The sequence below is a fragment of the Furipterus horrens genome, unplaced genomic scaffold, assembly GCF_987537825.1.
Source record: "Furipterus horrens unplaced genomic scaffold, mFurHor1.1.pri manual_scaffold_2, whole genome shotgun sequence".
In the NCBI taxonomy this organism is placed as follows: Eukaryota; Metazoa; Chordata; class Mammalia; order Chiroptera; family Furipteridae; genus Furipterus; species Furipterus horrens.
In genome coordinates, this window is record NW_028327172.1 from 4,927,524 (window position 1) to 4,954,741 (window position 27,218).

Here is a 27,218-nt window from a genome sequence, read left to right on the forward strand (position 1 = left end):
GCAGGGATCCGTGAGAACCACAGAACTAAAAATGGGGCCCCTGGTGTCTGGCGTGACTGTGGAAGGTGCTGCTACCCAGCTCCCAGGTGGTAGGAGCTAAGAATAAGAGGGCACTAGAAAATTCAAGGCCACCCACACACACGGGAGCTCACACAGAGCCTTTGAATCTCTCATCCCTGCAGAAGAGGTCCCGGTCAGAGGGCTGGAAGCAACCAGTCCCAGGCGCACTAAGGCTCTGGTCTGGAGTGAGTGGGTCTGGGGTCTTGGTGAAGGTGAAGAGTGGGAGTGGTCAGCAGCAAGGGGCTGCCTCAGGGGCTAGAGGGGAAGGGGTGCCCAGGGATGTGAGGGCAAATGAGACCAGACCCAGGGCTGGAGGGGGAAGAGGAGGAGAGGAGAGAGGGAGCACGTGGGTGCTTATAAATGTCCCTGTGTCACTAACTCCCCCAGGATCCACCAGTTCAAGAATGACCTGTGGGGCCCAGGAATGTCCAGCAATGCTGTAGTATCTAGATACCGTCTGGGTCTCAGTTTCCCCTTCTGTAAAGTGAGGGCAAGGAGATGACCACACTGGGGTAAGGTCTCGGCAAGGCTGCCAGGGGAAGATGCCCGCATCCGAAGGTGCCACCGGAGATGCTCTGCAGCCAGCGAGGCAGGCCGGCCCCCTCCCCTTCCCCTTCCCCTCCCTCTCCCCTGCGCTGCTGCTGGGCCCCCGCCCCCGCCCCGCCTCCAGTGTGCGATGAGGGGCGGGCAGCGGGCAGAGTCAAGAGCAGCGAAGCCCAGCAGACGCCGCCACCTGATCCCATCCAGGCGCGGAGAGGCGAGCAACGGGCACCCGGTGCGCAGGGCCCCAGCACCCTCGGACCTGCACAGGTTTCAGAAGGGCTGGGAGGTAGCAGCGACCACCCGCCACCCAGGTCGGAGGCAGAGCCCTTGCGCGTGAGTACTGCGGTAGTCAACCTGGGGCTGGGGGGCTGGGGAGCAGGGTGGACCAGACCCGGGTTGGGGACGAAGGGTGGGCGGGAGAGTGTCCGAGGGACCCAGTGCCTGGAGAACTTGAGGAAGGGGACCCACTCCCCCTGGGGAACAGAGAGGACTGGGTGAGAGGGCGAATCTGGCCCATTCCCTGTGGTGAGCAGATCCCAGTGACGGATCCCTGGGGGAGGCTGGGATGAAACGGAGGGAATGGGGGTGGGGGGCAGTAGGCAGTGATGGAGAGTGGAGAGGAGGTGAATTCGGAGGCAGGGATGACGTGGGAAGTGGATGACAGGGAAAGGGGGCTAGAGGAACCTGGTGCAGGCTGGGGCGGGCGGGCAAAGGAGGGAGGTAGAAAGACACTTGATATCCTGGGACACTAATTTGCAGCCTTCTCAGCCTTTGGTCCCTTCCTCTCTAGTGCCCGGCCAGCTTCCCGTTCACTGGGCTGTTCCATCTTCACATAAGGAGGGAGTCTCTGGGTCAGCCAAGGGTCCCTCAGGTCATCAGGGCTGGGTGGTCAAGGCCAGGGCACCCTCCTCCTCTAAATGTACCAATAACAGCTCTAGAGCTTGGAGGGGAGAGAAAAAAGGGCTTATTTGGGGGGGGGGGGCATCCAGGCCAGTTTGCAGAGCTCTGGTTAGCTATTCCATTCTTCTTTGGTTCCCTGGAGAAAGAAAAGCAATTTGCAAAAAGCGGGCAGCAGCCTGAGGTAGAGCGTTCTGACTAAAATTAGCTCTGATATTCTGATGAGGCTGGGCACACGGACCTGTCTGGGATGGCTGAGGGACACTCCACGGAGAGGGCACAGGGGAAGCCGAGAAGTAGTTTGGAGCATACGAGGCGAGGCGCAGGAGCCAGGACCTGGCCCCAGCAGACCCACCCACACCAGCCGGGAGACTACAGAGGGAAACAGCCCCTCCTGGGTGCCAGTGCCCTGACCCCATCTCCAGAAGAGGCACCAGAGAGTGAACTTGCCGGGAGAAGGGAGGCTGCCTCTGATGTCCCAGCAGCACCTCTGTGGGACCTGCCCACCCAGAGGAGACAGGATTCCTGCTTCCAGACACCTGAAAGCCTGTCGTGGGGAAAGAAGGTCCGCGTGGTGTAGGGGGGCAGCGCTAGCAACCAGGCAGAGGGGAAGGTGGAAGGGGACAAGCTGAAGATCCCAGCTGTCCCAGAAAGAACCTGTGAGCAGCCCAGGCTGCTCAGAAATGGACCAGGAGGTATCTGAAGGTGTTGAGCATCCCGTCACTGACAGCGGCCAAGCAGAAACTGGTGCCCGGAGAATTCTTGTGCTGATGAAACCCTGTTCCAAGTGAGCCTCACACTGGGGTCTGGCTGGCTGGCTCCCTGAGGCTACGGGGAATGGGATGGAAGGGGCCACCAGGTAGACCACCACCCTTCTCTTGGGGGGGGGGGCATGTAGAAGGACCTCCCAGGGGAAATTCCACTATAGCTTCCTCGAGGCTTGATATCTTTGGCTGAACCAGAGTCCTCTGAAAAATAGGGTGGTTTCAGTGAATTTAGCAAAGATGGGAATAGGCTGAATGCCCACTTTGCCTCTTTGGGAAACTCTGTGTGGTCACCAAGTCCTCTAGGCAGGCTCAAAGACAAAGGGAAGAAGGTCTGTGAGGGCCACTGGCTTTGACTTCCTCCTGAAGGCTGCCCACCCAGGCAGGCCAGCCCTCGCCTCCCTCAGCAACCCTTGAAAAGACCCGGGTGGGGGGAGGACTTGGACTTTCTCTGCTATGTCCTTGGTTGTCCTCTGTGGTTGGACCCTTCACCCTCCTTGGCTCCAGGCGGATTAAGGCTGTCTGCAAGCTGGTGGAGGAAACAAGGTGATGGGGCCCAGAGAGAGGGGACAGGCATAAGCAGGACATCTTTCTACCCAAACAGGTTTAAATGTAATCCAGGATTAATTGGGATTGGGGGAAGAAGAGGAGCTGGAAGCCAAGCCCAGGGCCGCCAGGGGAGGTGACGGTCAAAGAGCTTTCACATTACCTCACCCCTCCTGGGACCCAGGTGTCCTAGTTCCACACTCGCACATGCCCGTGAGGTTCCAGGCTCCCCCTCCCCTTTGGAGAAGGCTGTATGTGAGGCAGAAGCTGAACCACAACCTGGAGACTGAGGCCCCTGGGGCAGAGACCCGCACCTAGCTAGGGGACAGGCATTGCTACTGAAGCTGACTTTCCACTGCAGCTGCCAAGGGCTGGGCTGCCCTTGAGCCAAGGCATTCATGTGTGGGGACAGGTGAGTGGCTGGAACCAGGCCCTTCGGCCTCTTATAGCATCCCTCACTTGGGATGCAGGCCCCCCTTCTTCGGGAGATCCTCAGAAGGGCAACCAGCAGGAGCCCCTCACAGACTGCCATCCCACTGCCTGGGCCAGGCACCTCTCCCTGCAGAGTAAGCTGATGGGGTAGCCAGGGTTTCAGGTGTCTGGGGATGGAATCCAGATAGGGCTCCAGGATTTCAAGTCCTCCCTTTCGTTCCCTCATGGATTTACTGGTCTCGGGCCCTGAGAGCAGGCGCCTAGCTAGGAGGGCTCGGGGCTCAGAAGCATGCAAAGTGCCAGAGGCGCGGGCAGGCTGGGGCAATCAGTGCTCTGTGGAAGCAGGGCATCTGTCTAAGGGCATGGACTTCTGGAGCCAGAAAGAGCAGGTCTGACACCAGGTTCCGCTAACACCAGCTGTGTGGCCCAGACAAGAGTCTCCGTTGTCTGTAAAGTGGGGGTACCTATTAGGGTTCAGGCGCTTGAACAGGATGAAGTATATAATAGCGCAGTACACAGTAGCCTGCAGTACTGACTCCTTCCCTATGTCAGAGAAGGTGAAGGCTTGGTCAGCTTCTGGGGCCTCAAGACCGACCCTTGGCTGAGGTCATCAGGTAAGGAGTCCTGGAGGAGGGCAGACCTTGAGTTGAGACTTCTGTGCTCTGAGCCAAGCCTCGGTGCTAAGGCAAGTCTACTGGGGAGACATACAAATGGCTACGAGACAGAGACCAATTAGGGGCAGGCAGAGAAGCAGAGACAGGGCCCAAGGGAGGCGGTGGCTACAGCCCGCAGGGCTGGCCACACCCCAGAGTCTGTAATTCCACCCAAGACTAAGTTATCTGGAGCAATGCGGAGATAGGGTCTTGGTGAAGGGAGGCAGGAATCTGATCTTCCCTGGCCTCCCTGCTCACCCCACTCTTGGAAGCTCTCCTCTGCAGCAGTCTGCTGGGGCTCGAAGCCCGTCTCCTCTGCCCACTACAAACCTGTTTGCCTCCTTCTCCTGCCAGGTCTCTCAGGAACACTGGCCCTGCTACCAGAGCCTCAGGAGCCCCCATGAGTGCCGGCAAAGGGTGTCCTGGATAGCGAGACCCTGGCCAGTCCAGGGGTGGGCACCCCATCATGCCACCCATCCTCCAGCGTCTGCAGCAGGCCACCAAGATGATGAGCCGCAGGAAAATCCTGCTGCTGGTGCTAGGGTGCAGCACCTTGAGCCTCCTCATCCACCAGGGGGCACAACTCAGCTGGTAAGGGGTCAGGGCCTTGTGAGGGGGCAGGGCCGGGGGATGATGTGGCTCTCCTGCCGCCAGCTGCCTGCGTTAGCACCAGAACTGAGAGCACTTCTTCCCATTCCACGCACCTGCCGGAAGAGTCTGTCTTCTGCTCGGCTTTGTTCCTTCCCTCTCTCCTGGAAGTGTTTTCCGTACATCTGTTTAGATCCACACAGCCTCCCAGGGCAGGGACCCACCTTCACTCAAAGGGCTGAGTGACTTGCTCAAAGTCATCGAGTTAGTCAGTGACTAAGCTGGGACTCTAATCCAGCCCAAGTCCTTTGCTCGGCATCACAGGGTGCCTTCACAAAGGACTGCAAACAAGTTCTCGTTACTTCTGTTGTGCTGCGGAGGTCCCCTCACTTCTCTGAGCCCCAGTTTCCTCATCTGTGAAACAGATGATGGTATGTGTGGCCCAGCCTGTCACCCTGACACAGGATACCATGTGACAACTAATACGAGCCCTGACCCTACTCCTGGCTCACATATGAACCCAATAAATCCCTGCATCCCTTCAGAGCCTCCACGTCCCCATTTTCTACATGGTCTTCCCAGGAGAATGGTGTCAGTGGGCCCAACCCCCCTGATGATTTTCTGGTATTTAATGTCTGTGTAGACATTATCATGAGCCCAAATCAGCCACAGAGAGAAACTCTCAATGGTGTTCTCAAAGCTGCTTAGAGTTGTCCTCATTACATTATGCTTAAGATGGTAGAAAAGAAACAGGAGCCCTGGCTGGTGTGGCTCAGTGGATTGAGTGCCAGCCTATAAACCAAAAGGTTGCCTGTTCAATTCCCAGTCAGGGCACATGCCTGGGTTGCGGGCCAGGTCCCCAGTTGGGGGCTTTCGAGAGGCAGCCACACATTGATGTTTCTCTCCCTCTCTTTCTCCCTCCCTCCCCCTCTCTCTAAAAATAAATAAATAAAATCTTAAAGAAAGAAAAGAAATAGGAGAGTGAATCAAAGTCTGAAGAGAGCTTATAGGTCACCGATAATCCCAAACACCCTGTTTCAGAATTGGGGAAACAGAAATTAAAGCTTCATGAAGACGGATTATCATCTGTTTTTTATGCTATCATAGTTCTTGAGTCTAGAACAGTGCCTGGCACACAGGAGATGCTAAAAAAAAAATATTGGCTGAATTAACAAAGATCCAGAGGTCTTAACAGAATCACATGACAAAGCCCAAGCCACTCGTCCACAAGGTGAGGAGCCAGTGAAAAAGTAAACATAAAAAAGAAAACAGAGAGCAGGAGCATTTTGTGACTTTATCCGAGGTGCCAGACTTATGTAAATGATTTTTCTTCTTCTGACCCTCATTTCCTGTATGTATCAAGTGCAATTCCTCAAGGACCTCCAAGGGCCATTGTCCCTCTATTATCTATTTCTGTATAACCAAATTGCCTCAAAACTTAGCAGCTGAGCCTATCCTACGTTTATTATCTCACTTCTGTGAGTCAGGAATCCAGGTGGCACTTAGCTGGGTACCTCTGGCTCGAGGTCTGTTATGGGGTTGCAGTGTCATCTGAAGGTCTGATTGGAAGGGCCCCCCTTCCAAGCTCATTCATGTGGTTGTTGGCCGATTTGAATTCCTTAAGCAGGGTGATGGACCGAAGGCCCAGTTCCTGGGGAGCTGTTGCCACGTGGTACCTCCCCATAGGGCTGCTCACAGGATGTCGGCTTGCTGCCCCTGCATGAGTTTTCCTAGAGAAAGACACCAAGATAGAAGCCATAGTCTTTCTGTAAGGTAATCTCACAAGTGACATCCATCATTTCTGCCCTATTCTATTCCTTAGAGGCAGCAATAAGTCCCGCCCATACTCAAGGGGAAGGAAATACACAAGAGCATGAATACCAGGAGGCCAGCAGGGATCACGTGGGTCATCTTAGAGGCCGCCTACCATACCCCTCTACTGCTCTGTGGGTAAAGCCCAAAATAAGCCGCTCTGTGGCCCACCCCACAATCCTTGGGAAGGGTCAGAGGTCAAGCCGCACACCTCTCACACCCTCCTCCCTGCACCCCTCCCTGGATCCTGCAGGTACCCCAAGCTGTTCCCTCTGAGTTGCCCGCCTCTGCGGGATTCGCCACCACGCCCCAAGCACTTGACCGTGGCCTTCCTGAAGACGCATAAGACTGCCGGCACTACGGTGCAGAATATCCTGTTCCGCTTCGCCGAGCGCCACAACCTGACGGTGGCCCTGCCGCACCCCAGCTGCGAGCACCAGTTCTGCTACCCACGCAACTTCTCCACGCACTTCGTGCACCCGGCCACGCGCCCGCCGCACGTGCTGGCCAGCCACCTGCGCTTCGATCGCGAGGAGCTCGAGCGCCTCATGCCGCCGGACACAGTCTACGTCACCATCCTGCGCGAGCCGGCTGCCATGTTCGAGTCGCTCTTCAGCTACTACAACCAGTACTGCCCTGCCTTCCGCCGCGTGCCCAACGCGTCGCTCGAGGCGTTCCTGCGCGCGCCCGAGGCCTACTACCGCGCGGGCGAGCACTTCGCCATGTACGCGCACAACACCCTGGCCTACGACCTGGGCGGCGACAACGAGCGCAGCCCGCGCGAGGACGCCGCCTACCTGGCTGGCCTCATCCGCCAGGTGGAGGAGGTCTTCTCGCTGGTCATGATCGCCGAGTACTTCGATGAGTCACTTGTGCTGCTGCGGCGGCTCCTGGCCTGGGACCTGGAGGACGTGCTCTATGCCAAGCTGAACGCGCGGGCCGCGAGCTCGCGCCTGGCCAGCATCCCCGCGGCTCTGGCGCAGGCCGCGCGCGCCTGGAACGCGCTCGACGCCGGCCTCTACGACCATTTCAATGCCACGTTCTGGCGCCGCGTGGCGCACGCCGGCCGTGCCTGCGTGGAGCGCGAGGCGCGGGAGCTGCGCGAGGCCCGCGAGCGCCTGCTGCGGCGCTGCTTCGGCGACGAGCCCGTGCTGCGACCCGCGGCGCAGATCCGCACTAAGCAGCTGCAGCCGTGGCAGCCCAGCCGCAAGGTGGACATCATGGGCTATGACCTGCCAAGCGGCGACGCCGGCCCGGCCACTGAGGCCTGCCTCAAGCTGGCCATGCCCGAGGTACAGTACTCCAACTACCTGCTGCGCAAGCAGAAGCGCCGGGTCGCCCTGCGGACCCGGCCCGAACCACCGGTACTGGACAATCCCCCGCCCCCTCGGCCCATCCGGGCACTGCCCCGCGGCCCCCAGGGGCACTGAGCTCCAGGGGTCTGGCCTGGGGCTGCCTCCAGGTCCTGCCTCATCTGAGCCTCTCCTTCCAAAAGGCTTCAGCCCCGCGCCTTATTTGGGGGTGCATCTCTATCTGAGCCCACCTCCCTAGGGTGGACGAACCCCACCTTCTGGGAGGGTGCTGATAGGCCCGATCAAGGCCCGGACCATCCTGTCCACCTTCCTAACTGGTTGGTGACTTTTACAGAAGGTCTGAGGCTTATCCAGAACTGTCCATTCTACCTTTTTCTGGGTCTTTTCCCAGTGAATGGGCGCAGGCTGCAGAGAAGGGCCCTGCCTGCCAGCCTCCCGGGGCTCTTGCTCTGCCTCACAGGGGTCAGAGGTCCCCACACCATCTGTCTTCCAGGTTCCACCCTTGCCACAGACCTAAGCTGCTCCCAGACTCCCAGAACCAGGAGTTCTTGGGTTGGGCTTTTTGTTTGTTTGGGTTGGTTGGGTTGTTTTGTTGTTTTTTTTTTTTAATAAAATATCTCTAAAATGTGCAGGCTGCATGTCAGTCATTGAAAGCCGGATTCCCCACATTTGAGGATGAGGCAGATGCCCAAGAATGGCTGTGGTCACCATGAGGAGGGGGCCCCTCCGCTGCTCTTGACAGGAGCTCACCCTTGATTAACTAGGCCACCTCAGCCCCAGTCATTCCCTTTGAAACACCTAAATTATTTTCATTCAATTGAACAATGTTTTTTGAGCATCATCTCTATAACTCGGGGACACAGGTGAGCAAGGCAGCTAGGGCCTTTCTCCTCGTGGGGCCCATGGGGGGCACTGAACCTGGAGCAGACAGGAAGCAGAGAGGAAGGGCTGCGGGGCATCAGAGCAGAGCTGCAGCTCCAGCTCCGTGGGCAGAGCTGAGGCGGGAGGCGGGTCATTCCAGGGAAGGAGATGACAGACTCCGAATTGTACCTGCCATCTTTGAGTCACCAACTTCACCACTGGCCTTCTTCCCACAAGGAGAAGACAAGCCCTACTCAAAGGAGGGTCGTTTCCTGCTTCTCATGTCCTTTAGCGCAGCAAGACTCCTTCTTAAAACTGGCAGAGAACCAGGACTTCTTGTTACTTTCTTTGCCACTTTAGAACGTCCAGCTGCGTTGACATACCCAGACAAGTAATAGTAACTGAAGTGGTCTGCTGTGCGCCAGCTACTTGTTTAAGGGATTTATATCCCTTAACCTGTGAGACAGGTACCATTGTATGGGCGAGGGAACTGAAACTTGGAGAGGTCACACGGCTAGAATGGGGCCGCTAGGATCTGGTCCCAGACAGTGTAGCTTCAGAATCTGTGCTCCTAAGTGCTGTCGCAGGGCCATTCGAATGAAGAAGTTCACATGCCCCAGGCTAGGCTGACCGTAGGGGACTTCCCCCAAAAGGTCAGCAAGTGGAGAACCCAAGATGTTGCTAGCACCTCCTCTATTTCCCACGGAGACAATCGTTGGCCTCTTTGGGCAACGGAGATTGCGATGGTTTGTGGACAGGCTGAATGACATACCCTGGCCTTGAAAGGAGGTCGTTTTGATAGCTCCCCCCTTTTTAGCAGTAGAACTCTGGAAAGGCAAATAAAGCAGTAATTATAGACATGCAAATGTATAATTAGGCTTCCAGCATTAAACAGCAGTAAAAAATTGTACTAGACACCTAAAGACAAGCATGCTGTGGCACCAGGCCATGAAGTATCCGTCTGTCACTGTCCCCTGCACCTCCTTGTTCCCAGCCCTAGCCTCCGTCATATTTTTGCCAGAAACATCCTTCATCTTGCTTTGGATCCTCCTAGGAAACTCACTTTAATATTTGCCCTAATAGGCCTTTCCTGCCTCCCTAACGCTCAGGCAGGTGGGCTCTCCTTCACAAACCTGCCCCACTTCAGCAGAGAGTGCAGCTCTGGACTCAGAAAAATGGACTCAGGGCCTAACTGGAAACACCAGGCTCTGGGAGATGGTTTCTCTGTTTGATGGAGTAACAAGAACAGACCCTGAGTAGCCTCGGGCTCCCAAGCCTGATCCCACTACTGGAACACACTGTCCCACCAGCTCACACACACCCAGCAACCCCCTGCAGGCTCCTTCTCAAAGAGCCATCTGAGATAAGCCCCCTGGGAGCGGGCGCCCGTGGGAGGAAGGAGCCGAGGTAACAAAGGCAGGGCACAGAGAGAGGAAGCTGGCCATTTGCCAACTCCATTGGGCAGCTTCCCAGGAGGTGCCCGTGGAGTGAAAAGGGAACTGGGGGCGGGAGCACCTGAGGAGAGGGGCTGGCCATCCAGATGAGGGGATGGAGGGAAAAGAGATGTGATGGGGGAGGTGAGCATGGCCGCCCCTTCCTCAACCTCTTAAACCTGAGATTAGTCCTGTGAACCAGCAGGATTGCAGGAATCTGAGGACCCCAGCCAGCCGGCCAGCCCTCTCCTCCCCCAGAGTTCCTGGCACGCTCCGATAAACAAAGGACAGGACAGGGACAGCCTCCTCCACCCCCATTCCAATGTCATGGGATTTTCACAACACCCAGGCAGGGCAAGGGATTCAGAGCCTAATACCCCATTACAAATGGGGAGAGTGAGTCCCAGAGAGGGGATGTGGCTTCCAGAGGCAGCCTAGAGCCAGGCCAGAGGCAGGAGCGAGGACACTCCCACGAGCTGGCGCCACGGAAGGCAAGACCCTGGACCTCAATCCCAGCTGTGTCTCTGGTCCAGAGCTCCCTCCCTGGTGAGTGTCCCCAGGCTCATCAAATGCATAGTGTTCAAAACCAAATGTCTCATCTTCTGCCCAAACCGGCTCCTCCAGTGCTCTCAATTTCAGGGGCTGGCACCCCGATTCAAGCAGCTACTCCAGCCCCAGTCCTTGGTGTCTTTTTTTTGTTTTGTTTTGTTTTTTGAGTATGCTTTATTGATTATGCTGTTACAGTTGTCCCAGTTTCTTTTCCCTTTGTTCTCCACCCAGTGACCCCTGCCCCCGCCCTCCAGTTGTCCCCCCCTTAGTCCATGCCCATTGGTTGTGCATATAGTTCTTCTCAACATCTTCCTGTCTATTCAACCCCCTCCTACTTTGCTTCTTAAATCCTGTACCATCTCCCTCCCTTTCCCCCTTCCCCCTCCCTGCTGACCTCCTCCCATAATGTTCCCCATACCTATAATTCTTTTCCCACTCTCCTTGCCTACTTAGTCTGCCTTTGTTTCAGTTCCCTAGCTTCTGTTGTTGGTTGTTGTGATACAGTTTTCATTTTAATGTTCGTAGTTTTGATCCTCTTTCTCCTAAACAAGTCTCTTTAACATCTCATATAACAGTGGTTTGGATCTGATGAACTCCTTCCGTTTTACTTTGTCCTGGAAGCACTTTCTCTGCCCTTCTATTCTGAGTGACAGCTTCGCTGGATAGAGTAATCACAAAACTCTCTGTGCTTCCTGGACTTGTAAGTCTAGCTCCTTCCCCAAGTTAGGGAAGTTCTGCTTCATTATTTTTTCACATAATTTTTCCATTTCTAGTTCTTCTTCTTCACCTTTTGGCAACCCTATGATTTGGATGTTGGCCCACTTATAGCTGTCCCATAGGTTTCTGAGTCTCTCCTCATTTTCCTCACTTCTCGTTTCCTCTTTCTGCCCTCGTTGACTGTTTGTTCCTTCCCTATGTTCCAGTTTGTTGATTTGATCCCTGGTTTTCTTTCCCTCACCTTTAGTTTTGTATGTGTTTTTGTTCATTTCAGCAGGACTAGCCTTCATTCCTCCCTGTCTTGTTTAAGATCTGCTGTTAGGTCTGTAAGCATTCATATAACCAAAGCTCTGAACTGAGCCTCAGAAAGATTTCCTATCTGCTGCTTCTTTAGATTAGATATTTGCTGTCTGGTCAGCTGTGTCACCGGAATCTCTATCATAATCTCTGCCATCCTGACAGTTTTGTGTTTACCTTTGCTTCCTGGGTGGGACTGTCATACCTCCTGCACTATATGGGCGGAGCCCCATGCACTCATCACAACCGGGCCACCCTTCTCACCACATTGTGGTGTTTTCTGTGGGGGCGAGGGTCCAAGATGGATTCCTGCCATTCACTCTCCACTGAGAGACGGGGAGCCTCCTCCTCCATCCCCACCCACTCTGGGCCTCACAGTCCAACGCAATGGGGGTCTGCCTTCCCTGGCGTTGGAATCACGAGCTGACGGGTCTGGTCTGCAGCTGAGGGTGTTCCCCAGGCGCTTCTCGCCTCCCCTTAAATACGGGTGTCTGTGCTTACCGCTGTCCCACCGAGGTTGCTGCTGCCAGCACAGCTTGAACTCTCTGCCCCAGCTTCACCCCTCCTACCCGTCTGGACAAGCACCACTTCTTTATAACTTCATACGTTGGACTTCCAGTTATTTCTGCTTTTGTGGTAGTTGTATTCCTTCTTAGTTGTGGAGGGAGATGGAGCATGTCCGTCTAGGCCTCCATCTTGGCCAGGAGTCTCCTGTGTGTGTTTGCCTCCATGTCCCAGGGAGAACTGTCGCTCCTGTTACATTGTAAGGGGCAGAGCCTTAGGGATGCGTCAGTACGGGGCGACCCGTTTCACCACGTTGTGGCGCTATATGCGGGGGAGAGGTCTGAGAGGGAACAATGTTGCCCACTCAGCACTTGCCCCTTTTCCAGGCACCTCTCCCACTTCCGTATGGGACTGGCACCCCTCTAGCTGCTGCCCTGGCTGTCGTTCCCAGAGTGGGTGGGTCTGCAGACGTTCTAGGACCATGGGGGCCCTTTAAACAAGTGGACTCTGCTGAGGGACCGGCAGTTTCTGCCTCCACCCCAACCCCCACTGGTCTGCACAGTCAGAAGCAATGAGGCTTGATTTTCCCCGGTGCTGGGACCATGGGCTGCAAGGTCAGGTCTGGGGCTGGGAGCACTCCCCAGGTGTCCCTCCTGACTTTTAAAACATGTAACTGTGCTTTCTGCTGTTCTACCGCCGCTGCTGCCACCACCACACGGCATCCTCTCCACCCCAGCTCCGCCCCTCCTACCTGTCTGGATGAGTATTTCTTCTTTATATCTTTGTTTGCTGAACTTCCATGCAGTTTGATTTCCTGGAACTTCTGGTTGTTTCTAGTTTTGAGGCAGTTGTAGTCCTTCTTAGTTGTGGAGGGAGACACAGTGTGTCTGTCTACGCCTCCATCTTGACCGGAAGTCTCTACAATCAGTCCTTGGTGTCTTTTTAATGTCTCCCTCACCCTTTCCCCAGTGCCACCTACCTTCCACCACGTCCTGTACATTCTGACTCCTGAATAACAGGCATCTCCCCCTCTTTTCCCACCACATCTGTCTTTGCCCAAGTCTTCAGTTTCTCCACTGTTACATCAACAGCCTCCTCATGGACCTGCCTGCCTCAGGCTCCCACGGCAAACGCAGTCTCCTCTCTGTAGGCAGAGCAATCCTTCTTGAAGCCCTCTGATCCTATCACTCCCTTGTTAAAACACGCCCCCCCCCCCATCAGGACCACAAGACCCAGCCTAGCCTGACCCCAAAGAACCTGTCAGCTACATCTCCCATTGTCCCTCAGCCCCCATCGGGTTCCAGCCACAGTGTCAGGCAGCATTCCCTGGATGCACTGGTATGTCTGTCAGGTCTGGCTCTTACTAGCTTTTGAAAGCTGAATTTTACCAGCCAATTGAACACAATTAAATTATATGAAAAATTAATAGTCATATTATTGTTATATAAACTTACCATTAAATCAATTACACTAATAACAAAGGTAATACATAAATACAACTCACCACTTCCTAGTTAGCTTACTAGATTTTACTATTATTTATACTCTTAAGGGTCTCTATATCCATGATATGTGTCTGGCGGAAGTCCTACAGGATTGTGTGCTCCTTACGCATGTCTCATCCAAACAGCGTTCCGTGACCTTATAGTGGTAGCGCGGAATCAGCCACATGGGAGTAGTTATACTACAATCAGCACACACTCTAACTCAGAGATTGATTGATTGCTTTGTTCTCCAACGAGACCAGGGACTGGCACACTACAAACCAAAGCCAGCCCACCACCTGTGTTTGTAAATAACAGTTTATTTGAACATGGCCACAGCCATTCATTTGCTTATTGTTCTGTGGCACCCTAAAGGACAACAGCAGGGCTGAGTAGTTGTGCTGGAGATTGTATGGCCCCCAAATGTTTACTACGGGCCCTTCATGAGAAAAGTTTGTTACTCATTAACAGAAATGAAAAGACCAACCAACATGCCTATCAGAACTACACGTGGAGAAGTGGGTGTTAAACACGTAACAGCATATCCCTGCCTGAAGGTGCTGTGCCCATCTACACTTCCATTCTCTGCCCACGGTGCTTCTTTTCTTCTGCTCCACCTGGAGAATTTGTATGCCTTCTTCAAAACCCCATGCAAATGTCCCTTTTCCCATGCTTCTTGTATCAGCTATGTGCTGTGTGACAAACAGCTCCAAAATATAATGGCCTTAAAAAACGTTTTATTTCTCACTAGATTATAGTTTATCTTGGTGGTTCCGCTGATCTGGGCTGAGCTTGATGGATTTCATTATGCTGAGCTCACTCATGGATCAGCCAGCAGGGGGGCTGGGAGCTGGCTAGTCTACGATGGCCTCCACCAAGGTGACTCTACTGTTTGTTTAAACAATGAACATTTATTTCTCACAGCTTCTGGAGCTGGAAGTTTGAGGCCAGGGCGGCAGCATGATCGGGTTTGGTGAGGGTCCCCTTCCCAGATGAAGAAAGTCAACTTCTCTCTGTAGCCTCACATGGTGGAAAAAATGCAGAGAAATCTGGTCTCTCTTCTCTTTAGCAGATGAGCCTGGGCTTATGCTCACTGGCCAAGTGTGGGTCTGAGGGAGTGAAGGACAGCAGGAAAGTTCTCTTCAGTCTTTCAAGAGACCCTTCAGCATTTCTGTTACATTTGATTAGCCAAAGCAAGTCCATATTCGAGGGACATAGGTACCAGAAAGTCACATTTCAAGATGCATTATGGTTAGAAGGCAGGGCAGAGCTGGGGCTATTTTAATACTCACTCTATCACACTACTTTCCCTCTTTCCTCAAGCAATGGAGCTGTTCCCGACACAGTGTTCATACAGCACTGCTAGGAAGCCAAACAAGACCTGGCATGAGCACTTTGCTAAGATAAGGAATTTACCAGAGACATTGATTTGTTTGCCTTTGGCACAAAGGCATGAGAGACATGGATAGAGCTCTAAGACTCTTCTAACAAAGAAAACTGGCAGTTTGTGTGTCTTTTAAAGTTACCATATCAGCCAGGATTTGATCAGAGAAACGACATTACTGGTAGCGATGATATATGGTAAAGATGTACTGTAGGGAGAAGGCCCTACGTAATTGTGAGAGCTGGTTAAGCAAGGCCGTTGTATCCTTAGCCGGCGCTGGAGCCTAGAGCAGCCGGCAGACCTTTGGGATGAATGTGTGGCGGGGGAAGCGAGAACGCACCTGTGAGGATGGGCTAGGACCCGCAGGACAGACCAGAAGCCGCATCCATATCTTGCTGCATCTCAGCCTCCAGCTTTGGTGATGCACATGACCTCTAGGAGAAGCTGGCACACTGGCACACTGTCAGGGAGCTAAACATACACCTGGAACGGGAGTGACAGAAGCTGGAGGATCTGGCAAAAGCTGAAGGATCCATGGACCCCGCTGCTGCCAACAGGATGCACAAGCGAGGAAGGTCATCACGAAGGAGCTGCGACTGCTCCTGGTGGCCCTGCGCCCACCTTCCTAGTGGGAAAAGGATACAACTCCTGTTTCACTCCTACCCTCCAAATCTTGCACAAAGTGTCACTTGTGGCCCCCGCTAAGTCAGGACTGCAGGGAAGAGGATTCTGGGAATCATATTTCCAGCTCAGCTAAAATGACACTGTACAAATTCACTGCAGCGACAGATGTTAACTTGAATATTATACCCATGGAGACCAATTAGCACCAGAGGCCTTTGGAGATCCAAGGCCACATTCCTGAGGCCTTCAGATGTGTGCTGTGGTTTCTTCCCCTATCCCAGAATGTACTGGGAGGTTAGTCCTCAGTAGCTGACAGAACATCCCACTGGTTCCCTGACATTGCAAAAAAAGAGGGCCAAGGGGAAACCCCTGGCATTGTCCTCCCACCCCTGCCAAGTTATGAACCAAAAGCGACGGCACAACCCTGGAGAAATTGCAGAGGTTAGTGCCACTGCCAAGGACGTGAGAGATGCGAAGGTGATTCCACCCACATCCCCTTATAAGTCACCTTTTTCACAGGGGAAAAAGGAAACCCAGTGATGCCAATCACAGCTGCAATTCTGGATCTGATATCTTCATTGGACAAAATTAATACAAACCCCAGTCACTGGTGTGTGGCACTGAATTAACAAATGCCCGCTCTCATATTCCCACGAGTAGGGTAAATTACATTCAGTGTGCATTCACATAGAATAGGGGTTTCCATTCTCCTGCAAACTGCAAGGTCCAGAGGGACCATAAGCGTTTTGACAACACAGAGGGCCCTAGGCTGATACATTCAATTGATGCCATTATGCTAACTAGACTCTGTGAGCCGGGAACGTCCAGCACCTCCGGTGCCATAGACCTAGGTGTGTCAGAGTCGGGAACGAGCCCTGTGGGAGTTCGAGGGCCTGCCAGAACAGGACAGTTTCTAGGGGACCAGCGGTCTGGGGAATATCAGATATCTTCTAATTTGAGGAACACGTTGCTGCCCTCTACGCCATACCCCATAAAGAAAGAAGAGTGACATATGCTACGTCTGTTGGATTTTGGAGCCAACATATAACACCTGTGGACAAGGTGCTTTGACTCATGTCCTGGGCAAACTATAACCCTGACAGTGTTAAGTCCGGATCTAAAAATGGCTCTTCAAAAGTCCAGGCTATGATACAAGCTGCCCTACCACTTGGGCATTATGCCTGGTAGATCCACGTGCCTGACTTAGGTGTCAGCCAAAGATGCCATGTGCTACCTCTGGCAAGTCCCAATAGGAGTATCATAGTTACAACCCTTGGAGTTTTAGCGATGCTGGCCTCTGCCAACAATTCTTCTACATTCTAAAAAGCGGCTTCTGGCTTGTCACTGGACCTTGGCAAAGGCTGAATGCCTGATTTATGGAACACCAAGTGGTTATGGAACCAAATGTTCTTCATAAACCGGGTGTTCTCTGAGGCCCAGAATCATGAAGCTGGATCTGCAGTTGCATCCCACTGGAAACTGGAATGGCGAATACGATACGGTGCCCCAACAGACCCAGAAGGCACAAATGAAGCGCCCGAGCAGGTGCGTCGGAGCCCCATGGCATTTGTTTCTGCAGCTGCGCCTCCCCTCCCTTAGCTTACACTCAACAGCTTCACAGGGAAGAGGAGGAAGGACAGGTCTAACTAATGGAAGGCTCTGCACCATAAGCTAGTGCCAGCCCCATCCCGAGGGGGCCCTGGAAGATGGGGATGAAGGAAGGGAAAATCCCCCCTGCGGGAGGAACACTGGGCAGTACAAGTGTCATCCACTTGGTGCCGAAGGAGAGAGGGCCTGGGAGGCAGAATGGTCTGCACTCGTGACCGACGTCTGACGGGCTGGCCATTTGCGGAGACTTGGGAAGAACACAACTGGGCATTGATGACGTGATGGTCTGGGAGAGAGATCTGCGGGTGGCTTCTGAAAATGCTCGCAGAATGGGTACTTCTTCACATCCCATGTAAACTCCCACGAGGAGGCCATTGGCCAGGGAGTCCTCACTACATAAGGTGACCCATCCCACGGATTCAGCCTGCCTCCTTCCCCAGGCAAGTTGGTGTTTCTCAATGGACCCACAGGAAGGACGAAGTTACTGCATTTCCGTGTGTGACAGGAGATTTCTGTGCTTCGTCTGGCTTTGCATTGAACCTCTGGGCCACTTCGGACCATTCCCTTCCCTCTTCTGGACCTCAGTTTCCTAATTTTACAATGAAGGAGTTAGACACAGCCTCGATTCTGAACTACAGCCCCGTGGGAGGCACTTGCGAATGAGGCCTGGGCAGGGGCCTGCTGGTGACATCACAGAGGAAGGAGTTCCAGGAGAAGAGCCAGACTCTCCTCACAGCCCCGCTGCCACAGCTTAGGCGAGGAGGCCGTCCAGCCGAGGGCCTGCGGTGCTTACGTCTTGAGCTTTTCTTGTTCAGGGCTCCCCTCATAGTCACAGGTCAACCTGCAATGGCTGAAAAGGCTCAAGATGAGGCAGACACCAGTGACTTGAAAATGTCCCCTCACCCCGGCTCGTCACCCCTACACCACAGGCCAGGTCACGGCTCAGCGCATCGCCATCACAAGTCCCATCATCACAATGTGTCCCATCGCCACGGTGGGTCTCACCACCGTGGTGAGTTCCAAGACTCCCCCGACCCTGCCTTCTCCCGCCATTCCCCTCCCCACCGCCACTCCTCCCATCATGGCGGGGCCCACCACTCCACGTCCTTCGCCTCGGCTGCTTCCTGGAGCATCGCCCTCTCCCACCATTCCTCTGCTGAGGACGACTTTGATGATGAAGACCGCCAGGGGAGCAGGAGACCTAACAGCAGGCCCCATCACCAGAGTGAGCCCTCCCCCCGTGGGGGGCCCCACCACCACGGTGGGTCTCACCACCGCAGTGACGTTCCCCACTCTAGTGGGCTCCATCATGAGAGGGAGCCTCCCTACCATAGAGAGTCCCACCAGGACAGTGAGGCCTATGACCACGGGGGGCCCCAGCACTATGCTGCTTACGACCACAGCAGGCACCATCACCATCAAGCCCAGCACCACAGAAGCCCTCTTCTTCATGGAGAGACCCATTCCCACCACTCCTATGGGGGGTCCTCTCACCATGGCGTGCCCCACCACCCCAGCGAGTACCACCCAAGCCACCACACTGAGCACCACCACAGCCACCGGGGCGAGCGCCGCAGTGGAGATCACCACCACAGAGAGCACCAGCATGGTGCACGGCGCCACGATGACCCCCACAGTGACCATGGCTATGACAAGGGGCATCGTGCCGGTTCCCGGGTCTTTGGCCCGCACAGCGCGGTCAGAGTCGGCCCGGCCCATTCTCATGCAGCAGCCCCGCAACCTCACGGGGGCGTCGGCTTGACTCGATCCGGCAGTGCAGTTCACCCACGTGACCCCAAGGGCTCCAAGAAAGTCCATCCTCAGGATTCTGCCTCTAAAACCTCAGAAAGCTGGGCTGAAGATGAGCAATTTCAGAAGCACAAAAGTGAGTCTTTGTCCTCCCCCACAGCTCCCACTGCCTGGCCTGATTCCACACCTGACTCAGGCCCGGCACCAACCTTGCGCAGGTCATGAGGCTTGACTCTCACAGCAGGAAGATTTCACTGACTATCCACTCCCCTGTCTGTTCACCATCCAATCATTCATTCCCAGAATTAGGTGCCTCTTCCGGCCACCAGTTGTTTGTTCATTCAGTCACTGCTTTATTCATTCACACGTTCACGTCTCAAACATCCCCTCTTATTTAATATGAGTACCTGGCCTACCGGGGCCCTGGAAGCACAGGGAAGACCAGACCTCGAGGGCTCCAAAGCTGGGGGTGGTCACTTAACCAACTTATCCCAGACCACCGAGGGATGGAAGCTTATCCTCCATGACAGAACGTTCATGGATTCTATTTCCCCATATTTCCCACGCTGAACTGTGAGCTTCTTGAGGACAGAGGCTGGGGAGCAGTACCTGGATGAGGGCCTGGTTAGAGGGCAATGAGAGACCTTGGCTGTTAATACACCCCCACCCCAAACTTGGCCCCTAGTAGTTCAATAAACATGGCAACAATCCCACCAACAAGCAGAGGGGGGCGAATGTCTAGTGCACTGGGTAGGGAAAGCAGCCAAGAGAAGATGTTTCAGCAGAACCCTAAAAGGAAAGGGAGCATGAACCCAGAGGACAGGGTGGGGTGGAGGATCGGGTTCTCCACACAGAAGCTGCCATACAAGTAAAGAAAGGCATGGAAGTGAGGGAGCATGGGCCCTCAAGGGGTGCGCAGGCAGACCCTGAACCCCAAATAGACTGGCATCTTCTGTGGAAGGAGCCGGACTGTTGCCCCGATACCAATACAGGGCCAACACAGAGGCACTTTAGTGAGTGGCTGGCAAGCAAGCAGGCAGGCATGAAGATGAACCCCAGCCCAGCCTGGGAGGAAGCTGGGGATCCCTATGCCCCCGTCCCACACTAACTTGACCTTCTGGCCCCCTTAAAGCCGGCAGAACCCAGCGGGCCCACAAGAAGCTGCACAATTGGTTGTGGGGAAAATTGAGCAACCTCTTTCATGGCCTTCGGAAAATGCTCAGGACCCTGACTGAGTCCCTGGTCTTTGAAGCCTTCATCTTCCTCATCGTCTGCTTCAACACCATCACACTTGTGGCGCAGACCTTCCCGGAAATTGAGATCCGAGGCGGTAAGAACTGGGAGCCGCGTTCACGTGGAGAAGGCCAGTGCTGTTGTTTCAGACCCAGGGCTGAGTGATGCACAGGACTTAGCTTATTTGATCCTCACGCCTGGGAAGCAGACAACATTGCTCAGCATTAGGGATGAGGCTCCAAGGGACAGCTGAGGTCAGCCGGGCAGCCAGACAGGAAGGCCCGCGGAACGAGAGGATGGCTGTTTGTGGCTGCAGCCACTAGGTGGCGCGTCCGCTCTAAATACGCTGCGTTGCTGCCGGGCGCTGGGGACCCAGGCGGGCTAGAAGGGCCGGGAGATTGAGAAGACCCCAGAAGGGTGAGCGTGGAGAACCTGAGAAGGTGGCCCCTAAGACCCTGGGGATCAGGGTGAAGGAAAGGACATAAACTAAGGAGAGAAGAAGAGGAAAAATGGTTGATATTTCTTGCATGTCACTGGTTCAGGCTCCGTTGTAAGCATTTTACTGTGTTAAATGCCTTTCATGCTTATGAAAACTATCAGGCAAGCTGTTGTTATCACCACTTACAGACAAGAAAACTGAAGCGCGGAGCAGTTAAGACATACAGCTATTTGGGCAGAGCGAGGCTCTCCCCAAATGGCTGTGTGTAAGGTTCCCACGGGGAGGAGAGAGGGGCCAGGGTTGCCAGGGATGACCCTGAGCAAGCCCCTGGTGTCCCCGCAGAGTGGTTCTTCATGGCCTTTGACTCCATTTTCCTCTGCATCTACATGGTGGAAGCTATGCTCAAGATCTTTGCTATGGGCCTCGACTATTTTCGTGACTTCTGGAACAATCTGGGTGTGTGGGGATGGGCCCATGTGTTTAGGGATGGGGGGTGGGGGGAGCCACTGAACTGCCCGAGGGATGCTAAGGACAACAGGGGACAGGAGCAGGGGGTGTTGGCTTTGGGAGGGCTGCGGCTTACACCCAGGCACCCTGTGCCCTCAGACTTCGCCATCATGGTCATGGCTGTGCTGGACTTCACACTCATGCAGTTGAACTCCCACTCCTTCAAGAGCACCATCTACAACCCAAACGTCTTCCGGATCTTCAAGGTCTTCAAGAGCCTGAGAGCCTTGAGGGCTATTCGAGTCCTGCAGAGACTCAGGTCAGCTGGGCCACAGCTGCCCACTCTGGTGTGGGGACTTCAGAGGAAGAGGGGACACAGGCCTGGACTCCCCAGGAATGTGCTGTGACTTGTTACAGGGATGGGGGAGGAGGAGCCTGCAGACTCCAGTCCGCTTCTGATAAGCCTCCTGTCGGATCATTCTCGTCATTTTCCAGAGAGGGGCTGGGACTCTTCCAAGTCACTAGCAAGTCAGGGACCTCCTGGGTTCAGCATGAGCTCTGGCTTCTGGGCACAGATCCCCGCCACCACTGACTCAGCCTCCCTATCAACCTCTGCCCACAGCTTCCTGACCAGCCTCCAGGAAGTGACCGGGACCCTGGTTCGGTCCATGCCATCCATTACCGCCATCCTTGTCCTCATGTTTGCCTGCCTCAGTATCCTGCACTGTGGGGGCTGGGGCAAGCCTGCCGGGCTGTGGGGGAGGGGGAGGGGTAGAGACCACGCGCAGGAGGACAGGGGGAAATCGGCCCTGTGAGCCTGGTTTGGCCCTAACAGTCAGTCCTCTTCTCTGTGGTGCTCCGGGGACTGTTCCGCCAGTCTGACCCCAAGCGCTTCCAGAACATCTTCACCACCATCTTCACCCTCTTCACCTTGCTCACTCTGGATGACTGGTCCCAAATCTACCTGGACAGCCGGGCCCAGGGTGCGGCAGGACCCAGGCTGGGTGGAGGGCAGGAGGCTGGCGGGGTGGGCAGACCCTAAGGGCTGGTTACTCTCCCTCCAAAGTGGGGCTTCTGCTGCTTGCTGGCAGCAGGGCGGTGAGGGCCGGCAGGGAACTCACAGCTCTGACCCCCCCGCTCCCAGGTGCCTGGTACATCATCCCCATTCTCATGATTTACATCATCATCCAGTACTTCATCTTCCTCAAGTAAGGGTGCTGCCCCTGCGCTGCTCCCAGCTTCACTGCCCTCCCCCACCCAACGCTGGGGCAACCCCTCCCCAGCCCTCTCACCCTGATCATGACCTGATGCACCCGGAGAAAGGTGCTAGCCTCTCCTCCAGCCTCCTCCTTGAGAGCACCCCACTATCCCCCCAACTCCAGCCTCGTGATTGCCGTCCTGGTGGATAACTTCCAGATGGCACTGCTCAGAGGCCTGGAGAAAGTAAAGCAGGAGGTACCCAGTGGGGTGGGGTGGGGCAGGGGGCCCAATCAGGGAAACAGGAGGAGGGGGCACAGAGGCTGGAGGGAAGGGAGAAAGCTGCTCCAGGGATGGCAGACAGGGACTCTGACTGGACCGAAGCCTCTTCTTCCCAGAGGGCCGCCCAGATCCATGAGCTGCTGCTGGATGAATCGCTGACAGGGCTCGACCAAGCAGGTATCAGCCCTCCCCTCCTTCCACACTCAGGCCCAGGATTCCAGGCTCAGGTTTAGTTTTAAAATCTGAGGCTCAGGAGGACTTTCTTTCTTTCTCTTTCTTTCTTCCTTCCTTCCTTCCTTCCTTCCTTCCTTCCTTCCTTCCTTCCTTCCTTCCTTCCTTCCTTCCTTCCTTCCTTCCTTCCTTCCTTCCTTCCTTCCTTCCTTCCTTCCTTTCTTTCTTTCTTTCTTTCTTTCTTTCTTTCTTTCTTTCTTTCTTTCTTTCTTTCTTTCTTTCTTTCTTTCTTTCTTTCTTTCTTTCTTTCTTTCTTTCTTTCTTTCTTTCTCTTCCTTCCTTCCTTCCTTCCTTTTTTGAGAGAGAGAGAGGGAAGGAGAGAAACATCAATTGGCTGCCTCTCCCACAAGCTTTCATCTTTGGTCCAGAGAGACTAAGGCAATCCTCCAAAAATCAATTAAACTGAGAGTCAGTTCTTGAAAGACCTGTTGGCAAATGACTAATTAGCCAAATTATGATTTACCAAACATTTTTTTTCTGTTAATAACTTAAGTTTCTAGCAGTGGTTTTACATGAGATGGTTTCAGCTGTCTGCGGTTTTGTCAAGGTCGGATACACACTGGTCCAGAGTTGCTCACAAAAATGAAGCTTCCTGTACATATTCATATTTACACGCCTGACTTTCTGGGTGAATTGATTTTGAGCCCATTACTTGCTTCCCGCTTAAAGGTCTTCAGAGCCCTAGCTGGTGTAGCTCAGTGGATTGAGCACCAGCTTATGAACCGAAAAGTCACTGATTCAATTCCTAGTCAGGGCACATGCCTGGGTTGCGGGCCAGGTCCCCAGTTGGGGGTGTACAAGGAGCAACCTATTGATGTATCTCTTGCACACTGATGTTTCCCTCCCTCTTTCTCCCTCCTTTCCCCTCCCTCTAAAAATAAATAAGTAAAATCTAAAAAAATAAAATAAAAGAATTTCAGAATCTGAGCTCCAGACTCCCACTTAGGATCATTAACACCAGAGGAATAAAGGCCCTCAGGGGTCACCTGGTCCTTCACCTGCCCTCTCCATCAGTGCAGAAGAGCTTAAGTGAAAAATTAATTGGCTCTTTTGCTCCAATTGATCACCTGCCTCTTTCTGAACCTATCCCTGCAGTCAAAAGGATAGGCTGTTCTGATTGGCCAGGCCAGCGTCAAACACACACAACTGCTACCCATTCCATGCCTGGAGAAGCGAGCTCTTCAAGGGCATCCTGGGCAAAAACGTGGCCGCTCCTGTTTGAATATCCCCATGGCACATGGGGCTCCCTCTACTCCCTCTCAGGCCAGGCATCTCCTTAAGCCCCCCGCCCTTTCTCCACACCCAGAGCCCGAGGAGGAGATGAGCGAGCACACTAAACAGAAGCGTCTCATCGAGAAAAAATTTGGGACTATGACGGAAAAGTAAGGAGACCCGAAGAGAGGGGAGGCTGTGGGTCTAAGGGGGGAGTCCTGGGGGCCTGGCAGGGAAAGGTCCCCGGGCCACCTCTGTGGTGGGGCTGGGGCACAGAGGCTTCCATAGAGCCTCTGGGTCAGATGTGCAGAACATGAGTGGCTTCTGCCCACCAAGAGTTGTCTTGTGCCACCAAGAGCATCCCAGCAGCAGCACCTAAAGGGTTGTGAAAGCCCATGAGGCCAAGGGCCACGGGCAGAGATAGCAGAGTGGCCCTGGAGGAGCAGTGAGCCCCCTCACCTTCTTCCTGAAGAAGCACCTCCGGCCCCTGCTTTGGGCCAGGCCCTGCCAGGACTCTAGGGCCACAGAGAGGACACGCATGAGCTCCTGCCCTTGGGGCCCCACCTCTGCAGTTGTGTTGGCCGTCAGCGAAGTGGGGGGAACAGCGCGGGTCAAGGCTGATGGGCAACACCCCATTTCCGTTGACTTGAGCGGTCAGCTGGGCCAGGACAGCTAGGCGCTCAGGGCCATGCAAGGTGGGGCACTTGGCACAGGCTCCTGCTGCCTGCCTCTCAGGCCTGGCTCCCTAAAAGCCCTCTCTCTGAAAACCGGGCCTCACCCCACCGCGTCATCCAGACTGGCTCCACAGCAGCGGGCAGGGCCACCCGGCTTTCGTCACCCACTGACGGAGGCCAACCCCGAGGGCCCTCCATGAGCAAACCTTGGCCAGCCTCGCTTGTGTTGCTGCAGCCACTGCTGCCCCCTCACCCCCTTGCTTCACCCGCAGCGTTTCCCAAGCAGAGCACATAGTTCTCCACCTCCGGGCCTTTGCCCACACTGTTCTCTCTCCCTGGAATGCTCCCAGGTGGCCAATGCCAGGGTCAGGTGACCCGGAGTTGGGAGAGCAGAGTTCCAATCCTGCTCACTCCCCCTCCCGGCCCTCCTGCCCACTCTCAGCGCTCCAGCTCTCCGGCCCTCAGCCTCGTCTGGGCCCTTGTGCCGCTGCTGTACTTTCCTCGGTGGCGTCTTGGCCCCCAAGTTCTTCCCCACTAGTCCACCTCCGTCAAGAGTGCTCTGTGTTGTGTTTGTTTGTTTAAATCATTTTTTTTCCTTTTAAGTTATTTAGAGTATGGTCTTTTCTCTCCTCCTCTGACTCTGAAAGCCTACAAGGGCTCCCGCCTCCCTAAGGATAAGGTCCAGGCGCCTTGCTTTGTCCTTGCCTGGGTGTCTCCACCTCCAGTCCATCCATTCCCTGACGGAGCCCTGCCCGAGTCTAGCAAACGCTCACATCTTTCAAACTCAGCCGAGTGGTACTTGCCCTGGAAGCCCTTCCTGATCCTGCGTTTGCATTTCTCATAGCGTAAACACACTTGGTTTGCTGCTCTGGCTCGGCCACAGACTGCGCTTCTGGAGGGCAGGGGCTGTTTCTTAGTTCTGTGTTCTCCAAGCACCTTGCAGGGTAGATTGATTTCAGGGTGATCTGATGGATGGGTCGGTAAGACAGGCAGGTGGTGAATGGGCAGTAGGGCGGGCGAACGGGTGGGGGTTTAGCTGGGTGACTGACCACACACAGCATGGTGAAGGGGTGGGGTGGAGGTCCAGGGAAGAGCGGGTGGATGGAGGGATAGGTGAGTGGGTGCAAGGGTGGGGTGATTGGGTGGGCGAGTGGGCAAGTAGGCAGGTGGGAGGATGGGTGGGTGGGGGGTGCCCAGAGAGGCACGGGCAGTGGGAGGGGCAGCAGATGGAGGACGGGTGGAGGGTTGGGAGGAGACACAATTAACACCCTCTGTGGTACAGGGGGACTTGGGGGAGGCAAGGCCACACTTAGAAAAGCTGTGGCCATGGCTGGAAATGGAGGTCCGGGGGGTGGTGTGAGTGTGTGAGTGGGGGCGGGGGGAGGCAAGCAAGAACAGCCACCTGGGGATTCTAGCGCCCCGAAGCAGGTGGGCCAGGGCTCCCTCCGCCCCTGCCCCCAGGCAGCAGGAGCTCCTGTTTCATTTCCTGCAGCTGGCCGCTGCCGTGGAGCAGTGGCAACAGAAGTTCCGATCCCAGGCGTCCGTCATTGATGAGATCGTGGACACCGCGTTTGAGGTGAACCACGCAGGCCCAGAAGGGAGGGGCCGGGGTAGGGGGGCCCTGAAAGGCCAGGCAGGGGGACCCATACCCTGAAGTGGCCCTGAGTAACAGTTCCATGGGTGTTAGAGGAGGCAGACGCTGGCGGTCAGCCTCCCTCCCGTCCTGCCCCACAGGCTGGAGAAGAGGACTTCAGGAAGTGATCCCTGGACACGGACAGCGGATACAGACTTCAGCCTCTGGCATGCTGCCCACCGGGGTTGGTCAGGACAAGTCCCCAGACGCGCCGGCATGATTGTCCAGGCTGCAGGGCTGGGCCCTAACAGAGTGTTTAAACCCCAGAAGCTCTGCGTCTTCACTGGCTGGGCCGAGGCACAGGGCAGGGGAGCTTGTGTGTGTGCATGTGTGTGCGCACACCCGTGTGTGCATGTGTTGGACAGGAGCGGCGCTGTTCGTGGTCCCCTGCAGCCCCACCAGGCCCCGCATCCTAGTTTGGCCCAGCAGTGCATTAGCAGCAACCAGAGGGGTGACCTGGAAAGGGGACCGGGCTCAGTGCCGAAGGGAGAGTGGGCCGTTGTTCTGCTTCGGGGAGGAAGTCCTTTCTGGCCCAGGAGTCAGGAGCGAGAACAAACTGGAATAGCCCCCTGTTGTCAGGGCGTTGGGGACCCACAGAATCCAGAAATGGGGGTTCAGAGCTCAGGAATTTAGGCCTACCACACATTCAGTATCCATGATAATATCATAGACCCAGAGGTCCCCAAGTGCCTGGGCCTGAGCTGGGTGCTAGAGACCCAGCCCTGAGTCAAGCACACGCCCAGCCCGGCTCTGGGGGCTCCCATGCAGATACTGTAGACAGTTGAAGACCCCCTCCTATCTACAGCACCCACTTCACCTCTGGTACAGTGAAGCTGTCATGCAGTACAGGCTGCAGGGTGTCCGGAGTGGCACTCCGGAGTGGGGGCAAACAGTTTTGCCAAACACCCCTGTACCTCTAAGCTGGACATGATAGTGGCAGAGGCTCCAGGCCCCAGGACAGAAGCAGCACCTCCCCTCACAGCCTGGCCATGGGAGCTGGCTGGCCCAGGGCCCAGAGCCCAGGGCTGGCTGTGCAGAGGAAATGCCATCTG

General features: G+C 55.1%; 2 protein-coding genes across 2 annotated transcripts; both read left to right on the forward strand.

Moving 5' to 3' along the window:
- The first annotated feature begins 193 nt into the window (after positions 1-193).
- GAL3ST3 (galactose-3-O-sulfotransferase 3) lies at positions 194-8,206 on the forward strand. Its single transcript, XM_090267444.1, has 3 exons — positions 194-936; positions 4,250-4,486; positions 6,549-8,206. Exons 2-3 carry the CDS (start codon positions 4,362-4,364, stop codon positions 7,723-7,725), a joined length of 1,302 nt encoding a protein of 433 aa, XP_090123570.1. The 5' UTR covers positions 194-936; positions 4,250-4,361; the 3' UTR covers positions 7,726-8,206.
- Positions 8,207-17,915: 9,709 nt separating this feature from the next.
- On the forward strand, positions 17,916-26,390 carry CATSPER1 (cation channel sperm associated 1). The gene is made up of 12 exons (XM_090291855.1): positions 17,916-18,954; positions 19,951-20,148; positions 20,833-20,946; positions 21,097-21,256; positions 21,560-21,651; positions 21,777-21,920; positions 22,082-22,145; positions 22,320-22,392; positions 22,533-22,593; positions 23,954-24,029; positions 25,995-26,109; positions 26,268-26,390. Exons 1-12 carry the CDS (start codon positions 17,916-17,918, stop codon positions 26,292-26,294), a joined length of 2,163 nt encoding a protein of 720 aa, XP_090147981.1. The 3' UTR covers positions 26,295-26,390.
- Positions 26,391-27,218: the final 828 nt, after the last annotated feature.

Bases quoted from the DNA above. Each gene is read 5' to 3' on its own strand.
- GAL3ST3 (XM_090267444.1), top strand. From the start codon at position 4,362: ATGCCACCCATCCTCCAGCGTCTGCAGCAGGCCACCAAGATGATGAGC. The intron at 4,487-6,548 runs GTAAGGGGTCAG...TGGATCCTGCAG, and splicing joins CAGGGGGCACAACTCAGCTG to GTACCCCAAGCTGTTCCCTC.
- CATSPER1 (XM_090291855.1), top strand. From the start codon at position 17,916: ATGGCTGAAAAGGCTCAAGATGAGGCAGACACCAGTGACTTGAAAATG. The intron at 21,921-22,081 runs GTGCGGCAGGAC...CCCCGCTCCCAG, and splicing joins CCTGGACAGCCGGGCCCAGG to GTGCCTGGTACATCATCCCC. The intron at 24,030-25,994 runs GTAAGGAGACCC...CCCTGCCCCCAG, and splicing joins TTTGGGACTATGACGGAAAA to GCAGCAGGAGCTCCTGTTTC.